Source organism: Passer montanus, unplaced genomic scaffold, assembly GCF_014805655.1.
Source record: "Passer montanus isolate IOZ18808 unplaced genomic scaffold, ASM1480565v1 scaffold58, whole genome shotgun sequence".
NCBI classification, from domain to species: Eukaryota; Metazoa; Chordata; class Aves; order Passeriformes; family Passeridae; genus Passer; species Passer montanus.
This window is the reverse complement of record NW_024370816.1, coordinates 4,073,054-4,091,101: the sequence shown is the minus strand read 5'-3', so window position 1 is coordinate 4,091,101 and position 18,048 is coordinate 4,073,054. Positions and strand designations below refer to the sequence as shown.

The window sequence follows — 18,048 nt, the reverse complement described above, 5'->3', positions numbered from 1 at the left end:
GGGACACCTTCCACTATTGCAGGTTGCTCCAAGCCCCTTCCAGCCTTGCCTTGGACACTTCCAGGGATCCAGGGGCAGCCACAGCTTCTCTGGGCACCCTGTGCCAGGGCCTCAGCACCTTCACTGGGAACAATTCCTTCCCAATATGCAATGTAAACCCACTCTATTTCAGTGGGAAGCCATACCCCCAGTCAGCCCAGGCCCTTGAAGGGTTAGTTAGGCAGCCAGTAGGGATTGGTTTTATGGGAGAGCCACTTGCTGCCAGCCAGGCAAAACAGAAAGTGGAACTGGAGTGATTCTGAATTATTTGCTTATGAAGCAGAACCTCTTGGGACTGAGGTCCTGGCACCATGAGTGTGTTTGTGGCTGTGTGGCCACAGAGCCCTGGTAGCAGGCCTGATTGTGTTTCTGCTTTTCTGTGGTCCCCAGGAGTACAGATGTTCATCTGCAACCGTGAGCACTACGGGTTCCTTCCCATGCCCCTGAAGCCGCAGCAGTCGCTGCAGGAGGAAGCTGAGAATTTTGTGCACACCCTGATCGAGGCCATGAGTGAGTTGCTGTGCCCTTGCCATGATGGACACCCCAAGTTAATGCCTGCAGAGCTCTCCTGCCAGCAGCCCAGCCCTCATTCTCTTGGCAGTCTGCATCCTGGCCTGTCCACTCTAATCTTGTTTTGATACGCAGTTTCCAAAATTTTCCAGTGCTTTTCTTTACCTAGGGATGTAATTGCTTCATGGTCAGGTCAACCCCATCCACAAAATCCCTCAACTCCCCCAGATCAAATGCATCTTTCATGTGGGAAAGGGTGCTGCATGTCCGTGTTTTTTCCCTGATGTCTGTCTGGCACATGGCTGCTGGCTCTGGCTTTGCCATGTGGTGCTTCCTGCTGTTCCCATGCTGCAGTGGCTCCTCATCCCGGCTCCGGGAGGGAGACACCTTCAGACAGGTGATGTCCCCTGCAGGGAGTGCACGAGGGTGATCTTTGGGGTCTCTCCTCTCTTTCAGTCGATCGCCCTCCCGTGGAGCCCTCTCAGTACATCTCTGTCCCTCCGAAGCACCCTGACAAGATGGGGTTTGATGAAGTAAGGAGCCTGTTCTGCTGTTTATTGTCTTCTCTTCTCACTCATCACCTGATCCTTAACGTCCCTTCCAAGTTAAACCATGCCATGATTCTGTTTTAATCCAGCCAGGAAGAGAAGGCAGAAGTGAGGCTGGAAAGCAGGTTAATGCCCCTGTTCTTGTGCTGTTTGCTCTGCATCTGACTCCGCAGAGCAGCTTGGCCTCCCTCCCATCTGTGACTGAAATTGGGCCTTTGGTAAAGCTCTCCAGCTTTCCAGTGGCAGGAGGGAAGGATTTCTCTCACCTGAGAGAGACAGTGGAGAGCTGAGAGCAGGTGGGGGATCCAGGCTCACAGCTGAGTTCTGGCCCACCTTGGATACCCCCAGGGATGCAAACCATGCCTGGGGAGAGGGCTGGAGAGGGATGTGCCAGGCTCTGATTGCCTGGTGTCTGTGTTATTCCAGAGCCAGCAGCCCCTGTGTGTGCAGCTGCCAGGGTGGCTCTGGGACCCCGGGAGTTCTGGGGATCAGGGGAGCCTTTGTCTTCTTGGTGTGCTCTGCTCCATCTGCTTGTGAGGCTCCTGAAGCTGAACCCAGCCCAGCTGTGTGTCTGTGTTTAAGGCACAGCTGGTCCAGGTTTTTTTCCATGTTGTCCTTTGTGGCTATGTTTTATTTATCCAGTTTATTATTCTTTCATTTGTACTGAGCTGAAATTCGTTCTGCTTCTTACTGGGATGAGGATTTGCTCCATGGGCTACAAGGCTGTGCTTATACCAGCCTGCCTGGGACTGGAAAATATCCCTGAGCCCCTGAGGGCTACCTGCAGTGAGGGCTTCAGTCCTCAGCCCTCCACCAGGCTCCTCAGGGCTTTGGACAGAGTCCTGCCCACACATCTCTGTTCTCAGCCTTGGCTATGTGCTCTGGCAGGGATCACAGTGGATTTTCAGTGCCTAAAGTAATCACAAAAATCCTTTCTTTACCATGGCCTTGTTCTTGGATGGTGGCCCTGCTGATAATCCTAAATCCAGGCAGTGGCAGTGTTCCTCTAGGACTGATGCTGCAGATGTCATGTTACTCTGTTTGATATAAACCTAAACATCCTGTATCTTCGGAAATTATAGACTTGGCTCTAACTGGTCTCTCCTCATTTTCTTCATCCTGAAAGAGCAAGTTTCCTCTGTGAGCGTCCATAAGAAGTTAGAGAAAAAAACCTCTACACTTTAACTCGGTAAAACCAAGTTCAGAGCTGTTTGACAAATTCTAGACAACCTGTAGCGAACACACACATGGTATTTTCACAAGACCTGTTTTCCAGTGGGGCTGCTGGAGGGGAGTGGATCAGGACTTCCCTTCTCCCTCCCTGCCAGCTGGGAGTCTGATGTCCTGGTGTCTTTCTCTTCCTCCCAGATTTTCATGATCAACCTGAAGCGTCGCAAGGACCGGCGGGATCGGATGCTGCGGACGCTCTACGAGCAGGAGATTGCAGTGAAGGTAGTGGAGGCTGTGGATGGAAAGTGAGTTTTGGTTGGGCTTGAGGGTGTTTTCAGAGTGCTTTACTGCTTCACAGCATCTCCTTGGATGCCCTGGCCTACTTCCAGCAGGGCAGGGTTGGCTGTGGGGGGAGCTGAGCACCACTTGGATCTCCCTGACCATCTGTCTGGGGCAATTCTGCTCTGTTTCTTTCCTCCTTTGCAATTAGTCAATCTCTGTGAGAGAACCAGGGCACTGGGGCTCAGACTAGGGTTAAAATCACATTAAAATCACAGGTTTCTGTGAATGGAGCAGTTAACTCCTGGGAATATTGTCCATCCCAGTGCTACTTGTCAACTTACAGCTAATATCGTACATCCTAGTGCTATTATCCATCCTGGAGCTGTGGTGCTGCAGTGTTAACCCTGCCACAGCCCTTTCCAAGCTGGAGGAAAGGTCTGGAGCATAAGTCTGTGCAGGAGCAGCTGGGAGAGCTCAGCCTGGAGAAAAGGAGGCTCAGGGGGACCCTTGTGGCTCTGCACAGCTCCCTGACAGGAGGGGACAGCCAGGGGGGTCAGGGAACAAGGGAGAGGACAAGAGGAAAAAGCCTCAAGCTGTGCCAGGGAATGTTCAGGCTGGACAACCGAGAAAAATTTCTTCATGCCAAGAGTGGTCAGGCACTGGCACAGGCTGGAGGCCCCAGCCCTGGGAGAGTTGCTGGGTTAATGCTTGGATTTGACAATATTAGAGGGCTTTTCCAATCTTAATGATTCTATGATTCTAGGGTATGTTAAGACCTTTTTATAATGAGAAATCAAGGCAGAAATTTTGAGTCTGTGAGTTGCAAAAAGCCCTCAAGGAGACAGGAGCCCACATACCATCTAGTGGTCTTGGAGACTTGGGATCCTATCAAGGCCTCAGAAAATTAATCAAAGCCAAGCACCTGACAAGTGGATGGTCCCACAGGAAGGTTTTGGCAGAGTTAAAGATAATTGATGGTCCCTTGAGAGGTCTTTGGCAGAGTTAAGGATACAGTTTATTAGCTTGATTTAGAGATGTGAATCAAGAAGTTAATTTTACTCTGTGTTTTTGAGCAAAACAAGAGTAGGATTTTCTCAAGGTGTGGCTTTTCCCTGAACATCAGCAGCATTCCCCATGCTGTGCCTGTGCCTGGCTTGAATTGACTTACTTTTTTGCGATGGTGATAAATGCTTTGTGTTTCCCAGAGCACTGAACACGAGTCAGCTGAAAGCTCTCAGCATCGAAATGCTGCCAGGGTACCGGGACCCCTACTCCTCCAGGCCCCTGACCAGAGGAGAGATCGGCTGCTTCCTGAGCCATTACTACATCTGGAAGGAGGTGAGGGTTTGGGGTGCCTTGAGGGCCCTGCAGGAAGGTGCTGTGTCCTGGTGCAGAGCAATGGATCCAGCCCAGGTTTCTGGAAGTGTAGGATAGAAGTGATTTCCTTGGATTGCAGGGGTTTTCTTGAATGCAGTGTTCGTCTTTCACACCTCCCTTTTCCCCTTCCAGTACTAAAGGGGCTCCAAGAGAGCTGGAGAGGGACTTGGGACAGGGGATGGAGGGATAGGACAAGGGAGAATGGATTCCCCATTCAGAGGGCAGGGTCAGATGGAATATTGGGAAAAAGTTCTTCCCTTTGAAGGTGCTGAGGCTGTGGCACAGGGTGTCCTGAGAAGCTATGGCTGCCCCTGGATCCCTGGCAGTGTCCAAGGCCAGCTTGGATGGGGTTTGGAGCAGCCTGCGCTAGTGGGAGCTGTCCCTGCCCATGGCAGGGGGTGGACCTGGGTTGGCAGTGTCCAAGGCCAGCTTGGATGGGGCTTGCAGCAGCCTGCGCTAGTGGGAGGTGTCCCTGCCCCTGGCAGGGGGTGGACCTGGATTGGCTTTAAAGTCCTTTCCAACCCAAACCATTCAGGGATTCTGTGAGTCATTTGCCCTCAGCTCCAAATGATTTTTATCAGAACATTTTCATTAGTGTTTCTGCAGTCCATCCACTATCCTTCCTGGGGCAAGCTTGCTTAGAAGAAAGGCAAGAACGTTTTAAAAAGCAAGTGGGGTTAAAGAAACACTCCTGTTTTTTTTCCCCTTATTCTGCATCTGAGAATAGAGCAAGGAGCAAGATGCACTGCCTTGGCATATGACGTGTATGTCACAGAGTGCTTCTCCAGCTCCCTGCCTGCGTGGTCTGGAGGCAGTGCCAGGTCAGGGTGGCCCCAGTGACAGCAGGGCACCCACGGGGGCCACTGTGCTGACGCTGGAGCCCTCGTGTTTCAGGTGGTGAGCAGGGGCCTGGAGAAGACGCTCGTCATTGAGGACGACGTGCGCTTCGAGCACCAGTTCAAGAGGAAGCTCATGAAGCTGATGGACGACATCGAGCAAGCCCAGTTAGACTGGGAGCTGATGTAAGTTCCTGCTCCTCTGGGAGCTCCTGGGCACGTGGGGAGGTGGGCAGCGCTGCTGGGGCGTGGCAGAGGGGCAGGTTGATGCTGCAGTGCAGGGGACAGTGGCACAGCCTTCTTGGTAGCTCTTCCCACCACAACAGATCTGCCCTCTGGGGTGGCTGTTGCCAGGGCACCCTCCCTGCCCATGCTGTGGACAATGTTGTTTGACTTCAGCTGTGCTGGAGATGCTGACAGAGGAACCAGCACAGCTCAGTCCTGAGCCTCAGACTCATCTCAGCTCCCTTAGGAAGCCTTTCACAGCTGTGCCACCCACTGGGTTAAGAGTTGGATAGTGGTGCAGGGTAGAAATCAGTGAGCTGGGTCAGGGATTGGCCCTTTGCCCTGGCCTGGGTGCCATGAATAGTCTTGTCCTAATTGCTACGGATTCCCTTTGGTCCCATCTCCTTGATCCTCTCACCCCAAGCTACATTGGCCGGAAGAGGATGCAGGTGCAGGAGCCTGAGAGAGCCGTTCCCAACGTCCGGAACCTGGTGGAAGCTGATTACTCCTACTGGACCCTGGGCTATGCCATCTCCTTCCACGGGGCTCAGAAGCTCATCGGGGCTGAGCCCTTCAGCAAGATGCTGCCCGTGGATGAATTCCTGCCCATCATGTACAACAAGCACCCTGTGTAAGTCCCTCTGTGGCTCTGGCAGTATGGGCTGGGTCTCGCTGACTGATCTTAAACCAGATGAATTCCTGCCCATCATGTACAACAAGCACCCTGTGTAAGTCCCTCTGTGGCTCAGGCAGTATGGGCTGACTGATCTTAAACCAGGTCTTGTTGGTAGCCTGGTTGGTGGGGACTCCTTGTGGTGGTTGGTTTTGTCATCCTGGCACAGGGCAAAGGAGGTGACAGAGGGGAGTGCCTGGGGCAGGGCTTGCAGACTGCTTGTCTGAGACACTTGTGTGTCTCTGGGAACAGGCTTTGGTTGTACAGGTGTGTGTGGTTGTAAGGACGTGCTTCTGGCTGTACCCCAGCACCTACCCCCACTCCCAGACCAGTCTGCTCCCTGGACTGGCCATGTCTCCCATGGCACCAGTGAGGGTTCCTCTGTTGCTGATGGTGTTTCTCCCCTCCGTAGCACGAAGTACATGGAGTACTACGAGCCCAGAGACTTGAAGGCCTTCTCAGCAGAACCCCTGCTCGTTTACCCCACGCACTACACGGGGCAGCCGGGCTACCTCAGCGACACGGAGACCTCCACCATCTGGGACAACGAGACCGTGTCCACGGACTGGGACAGAACACACTCCTGGAAGTCCCGGCAGCAGGGCAAGATCCACAGCGACGCCCAGAACAAGGACGCCCTGCCCTCCCAGCCGTCCCTGGACACACCATCATCCAGGGATGAGCTATGACTGCCCACCTCCCCGGGACTCTGTTGACAGCTGAACCTGCCTCACACTTTAGCTTTTCACACTTGAAAGTTGTAGAGCAGCTCTTCATGTGGTCTCCTTCCCACCACTCCCAAGGGCCGCGCGCGGGATCGGGCCGGACACCTGCCCAGCCGCCGAGGACACGGTGGGACACCAAGGAGGAGGAAGAACAAGAGTTCCAGATCCAAGCAAAAGCCCTGGCAAGCTTTTGTTAGAAGAAACCAGCCTGGAATTACGTCGTTCCACAGTTCCTCGTGTAGAACACTGTATTTATAAAGATTAATATATAGAGGTGTACAAATGTCAGTGCCTTTCGGGATGGCTGTACCTGGGCTGCTCCCTCACTGTTTCTCCTTGTAGGTCTGTAGGCTTTTAACACCCTGTTTGCTGAGCATCTCGGGGATTTAGGTTTGTTTCCAAAGGGAAAAGCAAGATATTTCCCCAAAATGTTCAATGCAGGAGAGCAGTGCTCCTCTGTCGTGTCTTCTCCCCGTCACACTCCTGTACAAAAGCAGTGCTGGCTTCCCATCAGTTAATTTTTAATCTTGCTGCATCCCATCTAAACAGGCCTCTGGATTCAGAACAGATGTCTTGGAATGTCTGAAGTTGTGGAAGCCATGCAAGTGGGGGTAGCTGGATTTATTTATCTCTGCACTGCCTGAAGGGAAAGCAGGCAGAGTTGGTCCATGTTGCATCCTGCTTCACCTGTCTCAACTTAGTCCTTCAGGAAAGCAAAACCCCACAACCTACTGGCAGGCCTGTTTATCCAGGCCATAAAAGCAAGTGTAGGAGTTTCAGGAACTTAAAATGTAAGAAGTTAGGTTACAAACTCTCCTTCTAAAACCAAAAGAACCTACAGCAATGTTACTCTCTCAACAGCCCGACAGAATTGTGTGCTACAGGACGGAAGGGCGACTTGCCTGGATATTTTTTCATGTGAGGAGTGAACTTTTTTGTGTTTTGGATGAGTTCTGATGTTTTTGCTGTTGGCTCACATGCCAGCAGGATATGGTGTTTATTTTTTTTAAAAAAACCTTTCTCAGAGGCCAGGTGATCACGGACTATACTAGCACAGACCCTGAGCTTCTGGGCAGTGGGAGGATTCCCTCCTGGAATTGCCATCTGGGGGCTCACCTGCTGGCAGATCTGTGTGTTGAGTATGTGTGTCTGGGGTTTTGGTTTTAATTTTTGTTTGTTTTGAATCATTACTGATCAATGTTGTGCTTTCTGCTGCAGAAGACATGTTATTACCTGTCAGCCGGTCTGATAATACATAGAACCTGGTGCAAGATGAGCAGCTCTCTGTGTTCTTCATTCTGTGGGAGTCCTGGAATGGTGTGGGTTGTGGAAGGCACCTCTAAAGGTCACCCAGTCCAACCCCCTGCCATGGGCAGGGACACCTTTCACTAGACCAGGTTGCTCCAAGCCCTTCCAGCCTGACCCTAAATGTTAACTGGGGGTTCATGGAAGTCCAGCTCAAGGGATTCTTGGCTGTCTCCCTCTCCCATGGAGTTATTGGCTATATACAGGTGCCCACTCTGCAGTTCCCACCTGGAAGCCAAGTTCCTGCTGGTGTCCATGTGGGAGCAGATGCCCACACGACCTGGTGAGTATGGAGGTTGCCCCATGAGCCCACGCACAGCCTGGGCCATTCCTTCCTCACAGTCCCTCTTGCTTCCTCCGCAGGTCTCTTGCTCTGTGAGCCCACATGGCCTGTGTGAAGGAAGCTGGAAGTCTTCACCCCCTCCACCCCAGCAGCAGGCCTTGGATCCCCTCCTCTGGAGTGGAGTTTTTCCAGTTACAGCATCATCTCACGCGTGGCCAGCATGGGAGATGAGGCCACAGTCATTCATGAGACCCCCTCCATGCTGGCCACAGCTCCAGTGAGTATTGTTCCTCTTCCACAGGCTAACTTCCTGCCCATGGACCAATCCATTGTTTCTTTTTCAAGGGTCAGGTTCCCTCCACTGAACAACAAAGTGTTCTTTGTTATCTTGCTGACATGTACAGCCATGAGCCAAATGTGGCAGTGCCTTAGGCACAACCTTGGGTCCCTGACACAAACTTTGTATTTTTTTTGACTCAGCTAATGGGTTTCAAAACTGAGCAGGAGCACCACATCTGACATGCACTAATAAAAGGAAATAAGACTGATTCCAGGCAAATATTAATGAAAAACAATTTATATACTTATCATATAAAGATTACAGGTAAGCAGTTAAAAACATAAGATATATAAACATTTGCAAAGTGTAATTTTAAAATCCAGAACATTTATGTTGCAGCTTAACGCTGCCATACACCCTCTGAGTGAGCAGTACTATATACAGTAGGAGCTATGCTATGTACACAAGGAACTGCCCTGTACAGACACCAAAAGCAGAGAAAACTGAACTTCTAGTTTTGCCCTAACTCTGGGCAAAGGTTAAGGCTCAGTAACAACCCCCCCTCTGTCACCCTATAACAAACAACTGGAATTCATAAATTGTTCAGGCTGTGACCCACACCAGGCTTGTGGGACCTGCCATAGGACTCTTGGGTGTGCAGCAGACCTACAGTCTGTCTGTTTTACCTACCTGTAAACAGAAGTGATAGATCCAAACGTAGTGTAAAACTCACCTGAGCCCAGTGTTGCAAATTAGTGCCACAGAACTGGGGGTAAAAGGCCCAGGCATGGATAAAACTGTTTTAACTAATGATCCTTAAGAATCCTAAGCTGCTTGGATAACAACTCCTAGAGCTGTGCAGGGATGCAGTGCTACCAGCAGAACCAGAAATACCCTCTGTATTTCATGTGTCTCAAATCAGGGCTGCTTACAATCCAACGTCTTACTTATGGCTTTTGAAGAGGTTCAGGTTTCAGTTCCAGCAGAGGAATTGCACATTGGGAGAACATCCATCCATCGCATGGGAGTGCACACAAAAGGCACCAACTCCTGGTCCATGGCTTAACCAAGTCCAAGGGAGACCACCCTGTTGTGACATTTAGACCTCCATCCAACACAAAGTAGAGTCTGTTTGTCCCATTCATGATGTTCATGCAAAGGCAAGTGCAGTTCATTAATTTTAAAGTTCTTTGGAAACAAGATCCAAAATGGGTCATTCTCTGGTGTAGAACAAGTGCAAAAAATTCTCAGCTGGTTCAGGCAGACATACTCAGAACTTACTTCAGTTCTATAAAAATAAGTTCAGGTGATCTTCTGTATAATACTGGCATGAAGGAGACCCTTTCCTCACAGAGATGGCTCATGGGGTGTCCTCAAGACAAAGGCAGCAGCCTGGAGCCTTTGCACCAGGGCTGCCCATTGCTCCAATTGCACATTTTCAACAGGGAATTGACAGATTCCCATAACCCAGGAGGGCAGCGCAGGTGCAGCCTCAGCCAAGCAGCTCTGCCTTCTTCCTCAGGATGAAGTCGAAGTTGACGTGGCTGTTCATGCCGTAGAACACGTTGGCATCCCGGGGGAACACCAGCTCTGCAGGAAGGGCCAGAGCAGCCTTAGTGGGGACAGGCAAGGCAGAGGAAAGCGGGCAGAGGACAGGGAGCAGGGCAGTGTGGGCAGGGCCATCTCCCTGTTCTGCCACAGCAGCATCGGGAGCAGCTCCCTGCAGGAAGGGAGCAGGGCAGAGGGGGAGGCCAGGCCCAGGCCTGGCAGAGGCCCTGGCACACTCAGAGAAGGCTGGATCGGGAGCAGCTCCCTGCAGGAAGGGAGCAGGGCAGAGGGGGAGGCCAGGCCCAGGCCGTGCTCAGCCTGGCAGAGGCCCTGGCACACTCGGAGAAGGCTGATGATGGGTGGGATCCAGGGGCCTGGTGCCAGGGAGGCAGAACATCACCCCCACCCAAGATCCTGCGGTCACTCTATGGCTGCAAGGCACACATATGAAGTCAGCCTGGCAGCCCAGGAGCTGGCTCTCCCTCTGGGAAGGGGGCTGTGCTGACAGAAACCACCCCTGAGCAGCCAGGGGGTTCTCACTGGCAGCTGTGACCTGTCAACGGCACTTCTAATGCTTCCCATTTTACTCTTCCCTTTGAAATCCAGAACTTCCCAGGCAACAGCGGCAGAGTTCTGCTTCCCTACCTTTGTCCTCAGAGATGACCTGCACGAGCTCGTAATCTTCAACTGCATCAGGCTCAAGGTTGTGCTTCAGCAAGGCTCGCTGGGTGACATCAGGGATTCTGTCTTGGTTGGTTATCTGGAAAGATAAGGTGCAATGAGAGATTCTCCTCATTCACTCTCGTGATTTAACAGTTAGCAAAAACCTGACTGCTTCTTCTTGGAAGAGATGTCAGAGAACTGAAAAAACAGGTCAGTAACAAAGGGGCAGGTGCTGACAGACACTAAACAATGTTTTTGACATTTGGAGCTGCTGGCTTTTTGGTTCAAGCTGACACAGGTACAGTACTAGTAGAGTATAGTACTACTGGGAGCAGCAGATCCCAGTGTCTGCTCCCTCTGAGAGACCCCCCCCCCTCTCACCAGCCATAAAATCCCCTATGAAGAGCTACCCCAGCTGCTGCTCCTGTGCCAAGGCTCCCTTGGACATCCTGCAAAGCTTTCTGGCCTTGTAGCTGGGTTTGCTGTGGGCTGAGGAACTGCATGTGGAGCAGACACAGCTCCTCCAGAGCCTCCTGCAGTCTCACCAGCAGCCAAATGCATCAGGCCCTCAGGGAACAACTTGCTGGACTTGGAGAAGTGAGACCATTAAAATCAAGAACTGAAGATGCTGAGAACTACCCAGCTTTTGTTTCCCCCCAGCTGAGCTGAGCCACATCACCCATGGTCCAGCACCAGGGGCACTACTGGGATGTGTCTGTGGAATAAGCAGAGAGGGAAATGCCTGAATTCTGGGGCTGCTGGTCTGGTGAGAGGAGGGAGATTCTCCCTTCTTCACCGGGAGAAGCTGTGGAATTAAGGGGCATGTCAGCTCCCCCCTCTGCATCTCCCTGCTTCCAGAAACCAGCTCCTGGGGAAAGCTGCTGCAGGGAAAATGCACCATCTTATGTCAAACCCTCAGTGTGCTCACAGTGCTTCACCTGGAGCTTTTTGCTAAAACACAAACTCCCATTTCCAGACCAGAAACTTCCCTAAAGCTGTTTCAAAACATCTCATTCCTACCAGGCTCCATTCTGCGAGGCACCACGTGCCATTTTCCCTTTCCAGCCAGGTTTGACGAGCCAGCTCAGCCAAGGGGTGCTCTCAAAAGGCAGTGATGGGCTCAGTCTCCCCCCATGGCCACAGCTGCCCAGCCCAGAGCCGTGGCACTCACCAGGATGCTCTTGTAGACGCTGGCGTGGAGCCCGTCCATGCTGACGCGGATGATGCACGAGCCCTCGCTCTGCCGGTTGTACACGGGCAGCACCCTGGGGCCACTGCTCTGCAGCGAGCCCGAGTCCCTGCAGGGCACGGGGCCACTGTCCAAGCCTGAGCCAGTGTCACAGACGGAGCCCTTGCTGGAGGCAGAGCCCTTGTCGGAGCTGATGGAGCCCTTGTCGGAGTCGTAGCCCTTGTCAGAGCCCACGGAGCTCTTGTCGTCGGTGGAGGCCAGCAGGAATGAGGGTAGAGATGACACCCCTGAGGAAGGCGTGCTCAGGGAGGAGTCAGGAGAACAGGAGGATAAGGAGTAGCCAGAGATCTGCACGACAGAAAGGAAAGTGCTGTCACAAAGGGGACATTTGGTGTGTCAGGCTGTGTCACTGTGCCAGAGGAACAAAGCAGAAGGCACAGACAAAGAACCTCAGTCACCCACTCTCTGCCCAGCCCGCTGGCAGGGGGATTCCTTCCCTCCTGAACTGACCACTGAACTTCACTTGATTGATTACAGCGTTTTTGTGTCCTGCTGGGGATGCTCTAGCCTCGTAGTAAGAGCAGCCCAGGAGGTGGCAGCAGATCCAAGGAACAGCACGAGGCTGCAGGCGGCCAGCCAGGAACTGGACAGGCTGGGAAGGAGCAGAGGGTGTCACAGGCACTGCTGCTCCAGGTGAGAGCCTTTACACAAGTGGAAATACACACACCCCTCCTCTCTGCCACTCTCCTTGAAACTGCCCCATTCCTTCCCCTGCTCATCGTTTGCCTTTCTCTCCCTTTCCCTTGCTCAAAACCTTCCTGACAGGGACAAACCCACTGTAAGGGACAACACAGAACATTGTGCAAGAGCCCCGACTGGATTACTTCCATTTTTACACATTTCTCTCTCCATTTCAGTAAAACCAATGCTTTAGTCAAGACCAAGAGCTTTGGGCAAGTGTCTTGGGCCTGCCTGCAGCATGCAGAGGCCTCAGCTGTACCTTTTTCAGAGGGTCCTCAGGACTAGAGACGGGAGTCACACACACATCCTCAGTTTCAGAGTGATTAAATTCACACGATGAAACACTGGCTGAATCCGTGCTTTCCCCGGAGCTCCCTCCTACAGGAGAGCTCTTCTGGGGTTGTTCTTTGGGTGGGGTGAACACATCAGTGCCCAGAAAAAGTCTGGTATAGAAAGAAAGAAAGCATAAAAGCCAGTAAGTGAGAGCTGGGCTGAGCAAAGCTGCCCCTTGGTGCAGAATCTTACATTCTGGAGTTTTTTCCTCTCTGGAGGAAAAAATGCCATTTCCTCTGTGGTGTTTATACAGTTTGTCCAGAGGCTTTGTTACAGGCTAACACAACACCTTCCTGACCCAGAGTGCCCACAGCTGCAAGGCCACAACCAGCTCATGCCCCACTAGAACAACACTCCCCTTCCATCTCTTCACATTTTCAGGCTCATTTAACAGAAAAAAGGGCTACAAAGGGCAAATTCACCCCACTGCCAATTTCTCTCTTAGGGTGCCACAGGTACCAGGTTCTCTCTAGAAGGCTGGAGATGCACACAATAAGGAGACCATAAAGTGCAAATTAAATGCTCCCCCTCTCCAAGACTCATTCCTAAATGCAGGTCAAGTGACTTGAAAGGAGTGTCAAAGGAAACAAGCTGGTCTGACCCACCAAGAGGAGCAGGGAGCATCAGCATGCAGTTATTGATTTAACGCAGCTTAGAGAGGTGTCACTGACTGCTTTTCTACAGTATGCATTTGCAAAACACATTCAAAGGGCAGATCTGCACTTTGCACTGCCAGCCTCTTGTTTCCCATGTCCAGCTGCATGGCCCTGTCCTGTTTGAATCTTTGTGGTATTACACCAAATTGGACCACGTCCCCATGATTTTTTTTTTCCTTCTCCAGCTGGAAGGCAGATTGTTTCCACTATCAAATGCCTTTTTGCTAACCTTAATTTTCATATCAAAATCCTGCAAGTAATTTTTGCATGACAATAGCAATTCAGACTAATAATAGACCAGACTTTATCCTCCTTTACTCTGTTTTCCTGCTGCACTCAGTGAAGTTATTACACAACAGGTATTGAATTATAATCCATCACTAAAATGGTTCCTTTTTTTGACACCATAGGAAGGATTCTTTATTCTAGTCTCTTCAACCTTTAATAATCCTCATGACTGTTCTAGCAACCCAAAGGGACAGCTTCAGCCACAAGGCTGCATTTCTCCTTAAAGCAATGCAGGGTTGTGGATCCCAGCCAGATTCTGCAGCTGATTAAATGAGCACTGCTTGAGTCACCCAGGTCCCTATTCCCACCCCAAAACCCCTCTGCCTCATCATACTCACGTGCTGATCCTCTTCACCATGCTTTTCTGGGATTTTGGAGACAGGATGTTGGTATCAGCAGCTGCTTCAGCCTCACGTGAGAGTTTGTAACTGCAGGGCAGAGGCCAGCAGTGAATATTTACAGACAATGTCATTTAGTTGTACAGTGTCATTTAGTTGTACAGTGTCATTTTGCTGTACATCTCACAGCAGCAACATTCAAGAAATCCCAGAGTCCTTCAGTTGTTCTCACCTCACAGAAGGCTGCAGCACCACAAAGGGGAACACTGCTCTGCCTGCATTTTACCAGGGCCAAGGGGATATTTCTCCTCCTTATAATAGGTTTATAAACTCTCCAGTGTTTGCATGTCCCTGTCCTGCCCTGCCCAGGTGTGTGGGGGGTGAGGACAGAGGTTTGCCAGCTGCTCTGAGGACCCACCTCTCCTCCTCCGTTAAGTGCCGCTGCCTCCTGAACCACCGGATGAATTTTTGGTCTGGTATCAGGCAATAGCTGTTGCATGAAGATTGCAGGAGCTTGATCTGGGCAATGACTTCAAATTCCTAAGAAAATAAATAAACACATAGAAAGTCTAATTAGATAACAAGATTATATTCATTCATACAACGAGGGATCCAGGACAAACTTAGTTACTCAACTGAAACTGAACTTCACATCAAGCTATTTCAAAAACCACTTTTCTAACAATAAAGGTGGGATTTTTTCCCTAGGAACTCTCACTTGCTCCAGAGGAATGTAAAATGCTACCCTTAAGGCATGTGACCAGAGTGTAACTGCACTTGTACACACACTGCCAGAATAACCCTGGATTGTTTAGGGCAGGTTACTGAGCAGTTCACAGGAGGAAATGGCTCCATCTCAGCCAAGTCCAGGTCTGCTTTCAAGCCCCAGGATGGAAATTTGGCCTGACTTCGTTCAGCCCAAGGTAACCCCAGCACCTTTACTCCTACAGGATTTATTTATCTCTGACCAACAAGGATCAGGTCAAAAGGAGAGACTGACAGCATTTATTTCTTAGTCCTCTGTACCTGGTTTGCTCTCTGCAGCCTTTCACCTACAAAGGGTTTCCTGCAGAAGGAAGATATTTACTAACTGTGTGTTATGGAAAGCAAAGGTCTCCTGCCACTAGGTCTGGTTCAGCTGCTAAAGACAAATGCCCTTGCCCAAAGGGTATGAAAAAAGCAAACATCACAGAACATCCAACTCACCCTTCGTCTCTTCTCAAAATTGATCAGGCCACCCTGTTGGAAGGAAAGAGAAGGGATCAGACAAGAGCCAGACTTGTACCTTGAGATAAATGCACAAGAGTTCACACAAGTTCTAGTTAATAACACCGCATATTGCTTCCCTTTTCTTTTGGTAAACAGATTTTAAAAGCTGCAGAAGGGGAGATACAGGAACAAGTAAACTCAGTTGGGAAGGCAGGGAGGGTATTTAGAGTTCCAAAAAATTGCCCCAAGTTACCTCAACATAGTCCTGAAGGGCTGTGTCAAGCATGATGAGATCAGTCAGGAAGGTGCCAAGGTAAGGGACCGTGCCTTGCATCACTCCCTGCAAGTGAGCAGAGCAGTGCTGGATTAATGGACTGAAAAATGAGAATAATTAGAATTCCAGAACACTCCTGTGTAAGAAAATGGAATTAAAGTAATCTGCTTAACCAAGCATCAGTCCTGTAATTATGTTTTCTTTCATTACATCATTTTCATTAGATAATCTAGAATTTAAATCCAATTCCAATGAGACCAGGATGCTCTCACAAGTATTACCCAGTGGTTTTGCATTACTCTTTCATTACATCATTTTCATTAGATAATCTAGAATTTAAATCCAATTCCAGTGAGACTAGGATGCCTCACAGGTATTTCCCAGTGGTTTTGCATTACAGTATTGCCATCACTGATTCCCAACAGTGGGTCCCCAGGAAACCCTGCCTTTGGGAGAAGCAGTGAGGACCAGGGAGAGGGTCCCTCTGTCACCTGCAAGAGGAGGAGCAGGGGAATGGTCCTGACCAGCCTTGTGAGCAGCTTCTGCTTCATCCTGTGGATTTTTACTTAGAGATGTGTGATTATACCTTGTGATAGTGAAGTCAAATCAAGCCACATTTTTTTCTCTTCAAGAGTGACCATCTTCCCCAGCCATCCACTGCATTTTAATGCTAATTAGTCACGTTTTAAACTTCTAGACTGCCAGCACTTGCAGAGTTCAGGCTGGCTCTACACTTGCAAAGGAAACGTTTCTACCATCCAGAAGGATCTGTATTTTTTCCAGTCAAACAACTACACAGACAAAAAACATATTCAGCACTTTTGCCTCGCTATTCCAGATTTCTCTCCCCCTGTCCTTTTAAATCTTTGCCAGCTTTGAGACAAAAACCATTTTCACCAGCAGACTGGAAACCAGACACATTTTACAAAGCAATCTCTGTAGAAGCCTGTGCAATTTTCAAGCTGGTATGTCAGAAGCTTCATCAGCATGTTTGAAAGTAAATGAGACTTCTGCTCTGCCAGAGCTAATTCTCTTTATCACAAGAACTCCAGGATTTACAGCAGCACATATTTTACTACTGGAAATTGTGTTTCTCTCTAAAATGTAGCAAGAGTAGATAATGGAACTCTTTCTTGTAGACCAAAAAAGAGAGCTGGAAGTGATGATCCCATGTTTGTATCCATCAATCCCTCCTGCCCACTCACTCTGGTGAAGACCTTTCTAGATTTTGCCTCTTATAGAGCTGACCAATTAGGGTTAATCATGTTACCAGTTAAAAGGGAGGAAAACTCCCAAACACACCTTGTTTTTTTGAAGTTGCAGTCGCTTCTGTGACTTTTTCTGATTTTCTTTCTCACTGCTGTCCAGATTCGCAAATTTGGATGTTGCTTCCTGTGAGGCAACAAAGAATTAAAGGCAGTTAATAAAGGATCCAAGTGGTAAACTGAAAACTGCATGCATGCAAAATAAGTACATTTAGCCAGACAAGGTAAGCCAGCAAAAAATATTTGCTGTGCAGACACACGTGTGTCTACATATTGTTGATTTCCTGGGACTCAGATGCTGATTGGGAATTTCAGACAAAAATCACCCAAGATGACTGTGAGGGAATCTTTCTGCACAATGGCTTTGGCTAAAGCCAAGAGCTGCTGAAGATCTCTTGGGAGTTTAAATCAGAGAATCTCAAACATGCTTCAGGTGTCCAGATGCTCTATCCTAACACTCCTGACATCAGGATTTCTGGTTAATTCCCTCATCAGGCCTGCTAAAAGTAAACATCTCCATCTTATGTAATGCTTTGTTGTTTTCCTTATGCTTGCAACACCAACATCCAGCCTCTGTGGCTTACTGACTAATCCAAACCCTTGCAGGAAATTAAAGGAATGGGTTTCCATCCCCACAGCTCCAGCTATGAATGGATGAGGTATTTCACCATAGTTCTTTAAACCTTTATTTCCCTGGATGCACAAGGGATGTTGGTTTGAGCTATGTGTTTCTTACAGTGGTTGTGTAGATGTTTCACAAATCATAATCAATGTCTGTTCAGGAGGAGAGAGCACTGCTCCCTCTCCATGCCACCCATCTGTTTCCAATGGCATTTTGTTTGCTCCACACTTGGATTTGCAGGATGGACTGGCAAGGTCCAACATGGCTTCCCTTACAGCAGCTATTTATAGCAAAGGAAAACTAAGCCTTTGAGGATTCAGTGGACATTAATCCTCCAAATGGTCCAAGATGAAAAGGATGGGAGAGGTTCTAGCTATTCTGAGGGATTTTTCTCCTCTCACTGCTTCCAAAATGTTTTCCAAATCTGCTTAGGGCAGCTGGAGGGTGATTTACTGAGAGACAGAGGTCTGCACTCAATCTGAGTTGTTTTGTCTTTTAATATTTAGTTAAATAGGCTGTTCTGAACACACATTTTCCTTCTATGTTTATTATGGTCTCACCTGCTTTAAAAATTACGTACAGATGTTGATAAATGGATGGTAAACAAAACAGACTGACAGGTGTGAATGCGTTCACCCACCATTCCTGAGCAAAACAGTGTTTCAGATC

The 18,048-nt window shown here is 49.6% G+C and overlaps 2 protein-coding genes across 3 annotated transcripts in view; one reads left to right on the top strand and one right to left on the bottom strand.

Moving 5' to 3' along the window:
• COLGALT2 (collagen beta(1-O)galactosyltransferase 2) overlaps positions 1-7,661 on the top strand; it is a 44,997-nt gene extending 37,336 nt beyond the window's left edge. For both annotated transcript variants that reach the window (XM_039726364.1, XM_039726365.1), the window contains exons 6-12: positions 430-549; positions 1,006-1,082; positions 2,466-2,572; positions 3,755-3,887; positions 4,821-4,948; positions 5,412-5,618; positions 6,073-7,661. In XM_039726364.1, coding sequence (XP_039582298.1) covers positions 430-549; positions 1,006-1,082; positions 2,466-2,572; positions 3,755-3,887; positions 4,821-4,948; positions 5,412-5,618; positions 6,073-6,349 — 1,049 coding nt within the window. In that variant the 3' untranslated portion in view covers positions 6,350-7,661. The remainder of the gene's footprint in view (positions 1-429; positions 550-1,005; positions 1,083-2,465; positions 2,573-3,754; positions 3,888-4,820; positions 4,949-5,411; positions 5,619-6,072) is intronic.
• Positions 7,662-8,534: 873 nt separating this feature from the next.
• The window catches only part of RGL1 (ral guanine nucleotide dissociation stimulator like 1), a 54,405-nt gene continuing 44,891 nt past the window's right edge, over positions 8,535-18,048 (bottom strand). The window contains exons 10-18 of the mRNA XM_039726362.1: positions 16,795-16,884; positions 15,472-15,558; positions 15,216-15,248; positions 14,428-14,549; positions 14,010-14,099; positions 12,654-12,837; positions 11,636-12,001; positions 10,447-10,561; positions 8,535-9,843 (exon numbers count right to left, since the gene is read on the bottom strand). Of these exons, the coding sequence (XP_039582296.1) occupies positions 9,746-9,843; positions 10,447-10,561; positions 11,636-12,001; positions 12,654-12,837; positions 14,010-14,099; positions 14,428-14,549; positions 15,216-15,248; positions 15,472-15,558; positions 16,795-16,884 (1,185 nt within the window). The 3' untranslated portion in view covers positions 8,535-9,745. The remainder of the gene's footprint in view (positions 9,844-10,446; positions 10,562-11,635; positions 12,002-12,653; positions 12,838-14,009; positions 14,100-14,427; positions 14,550-15,215; positions 15,249-15,471; positions 15,559-16,794; positions 16,885-18,048) is intronic.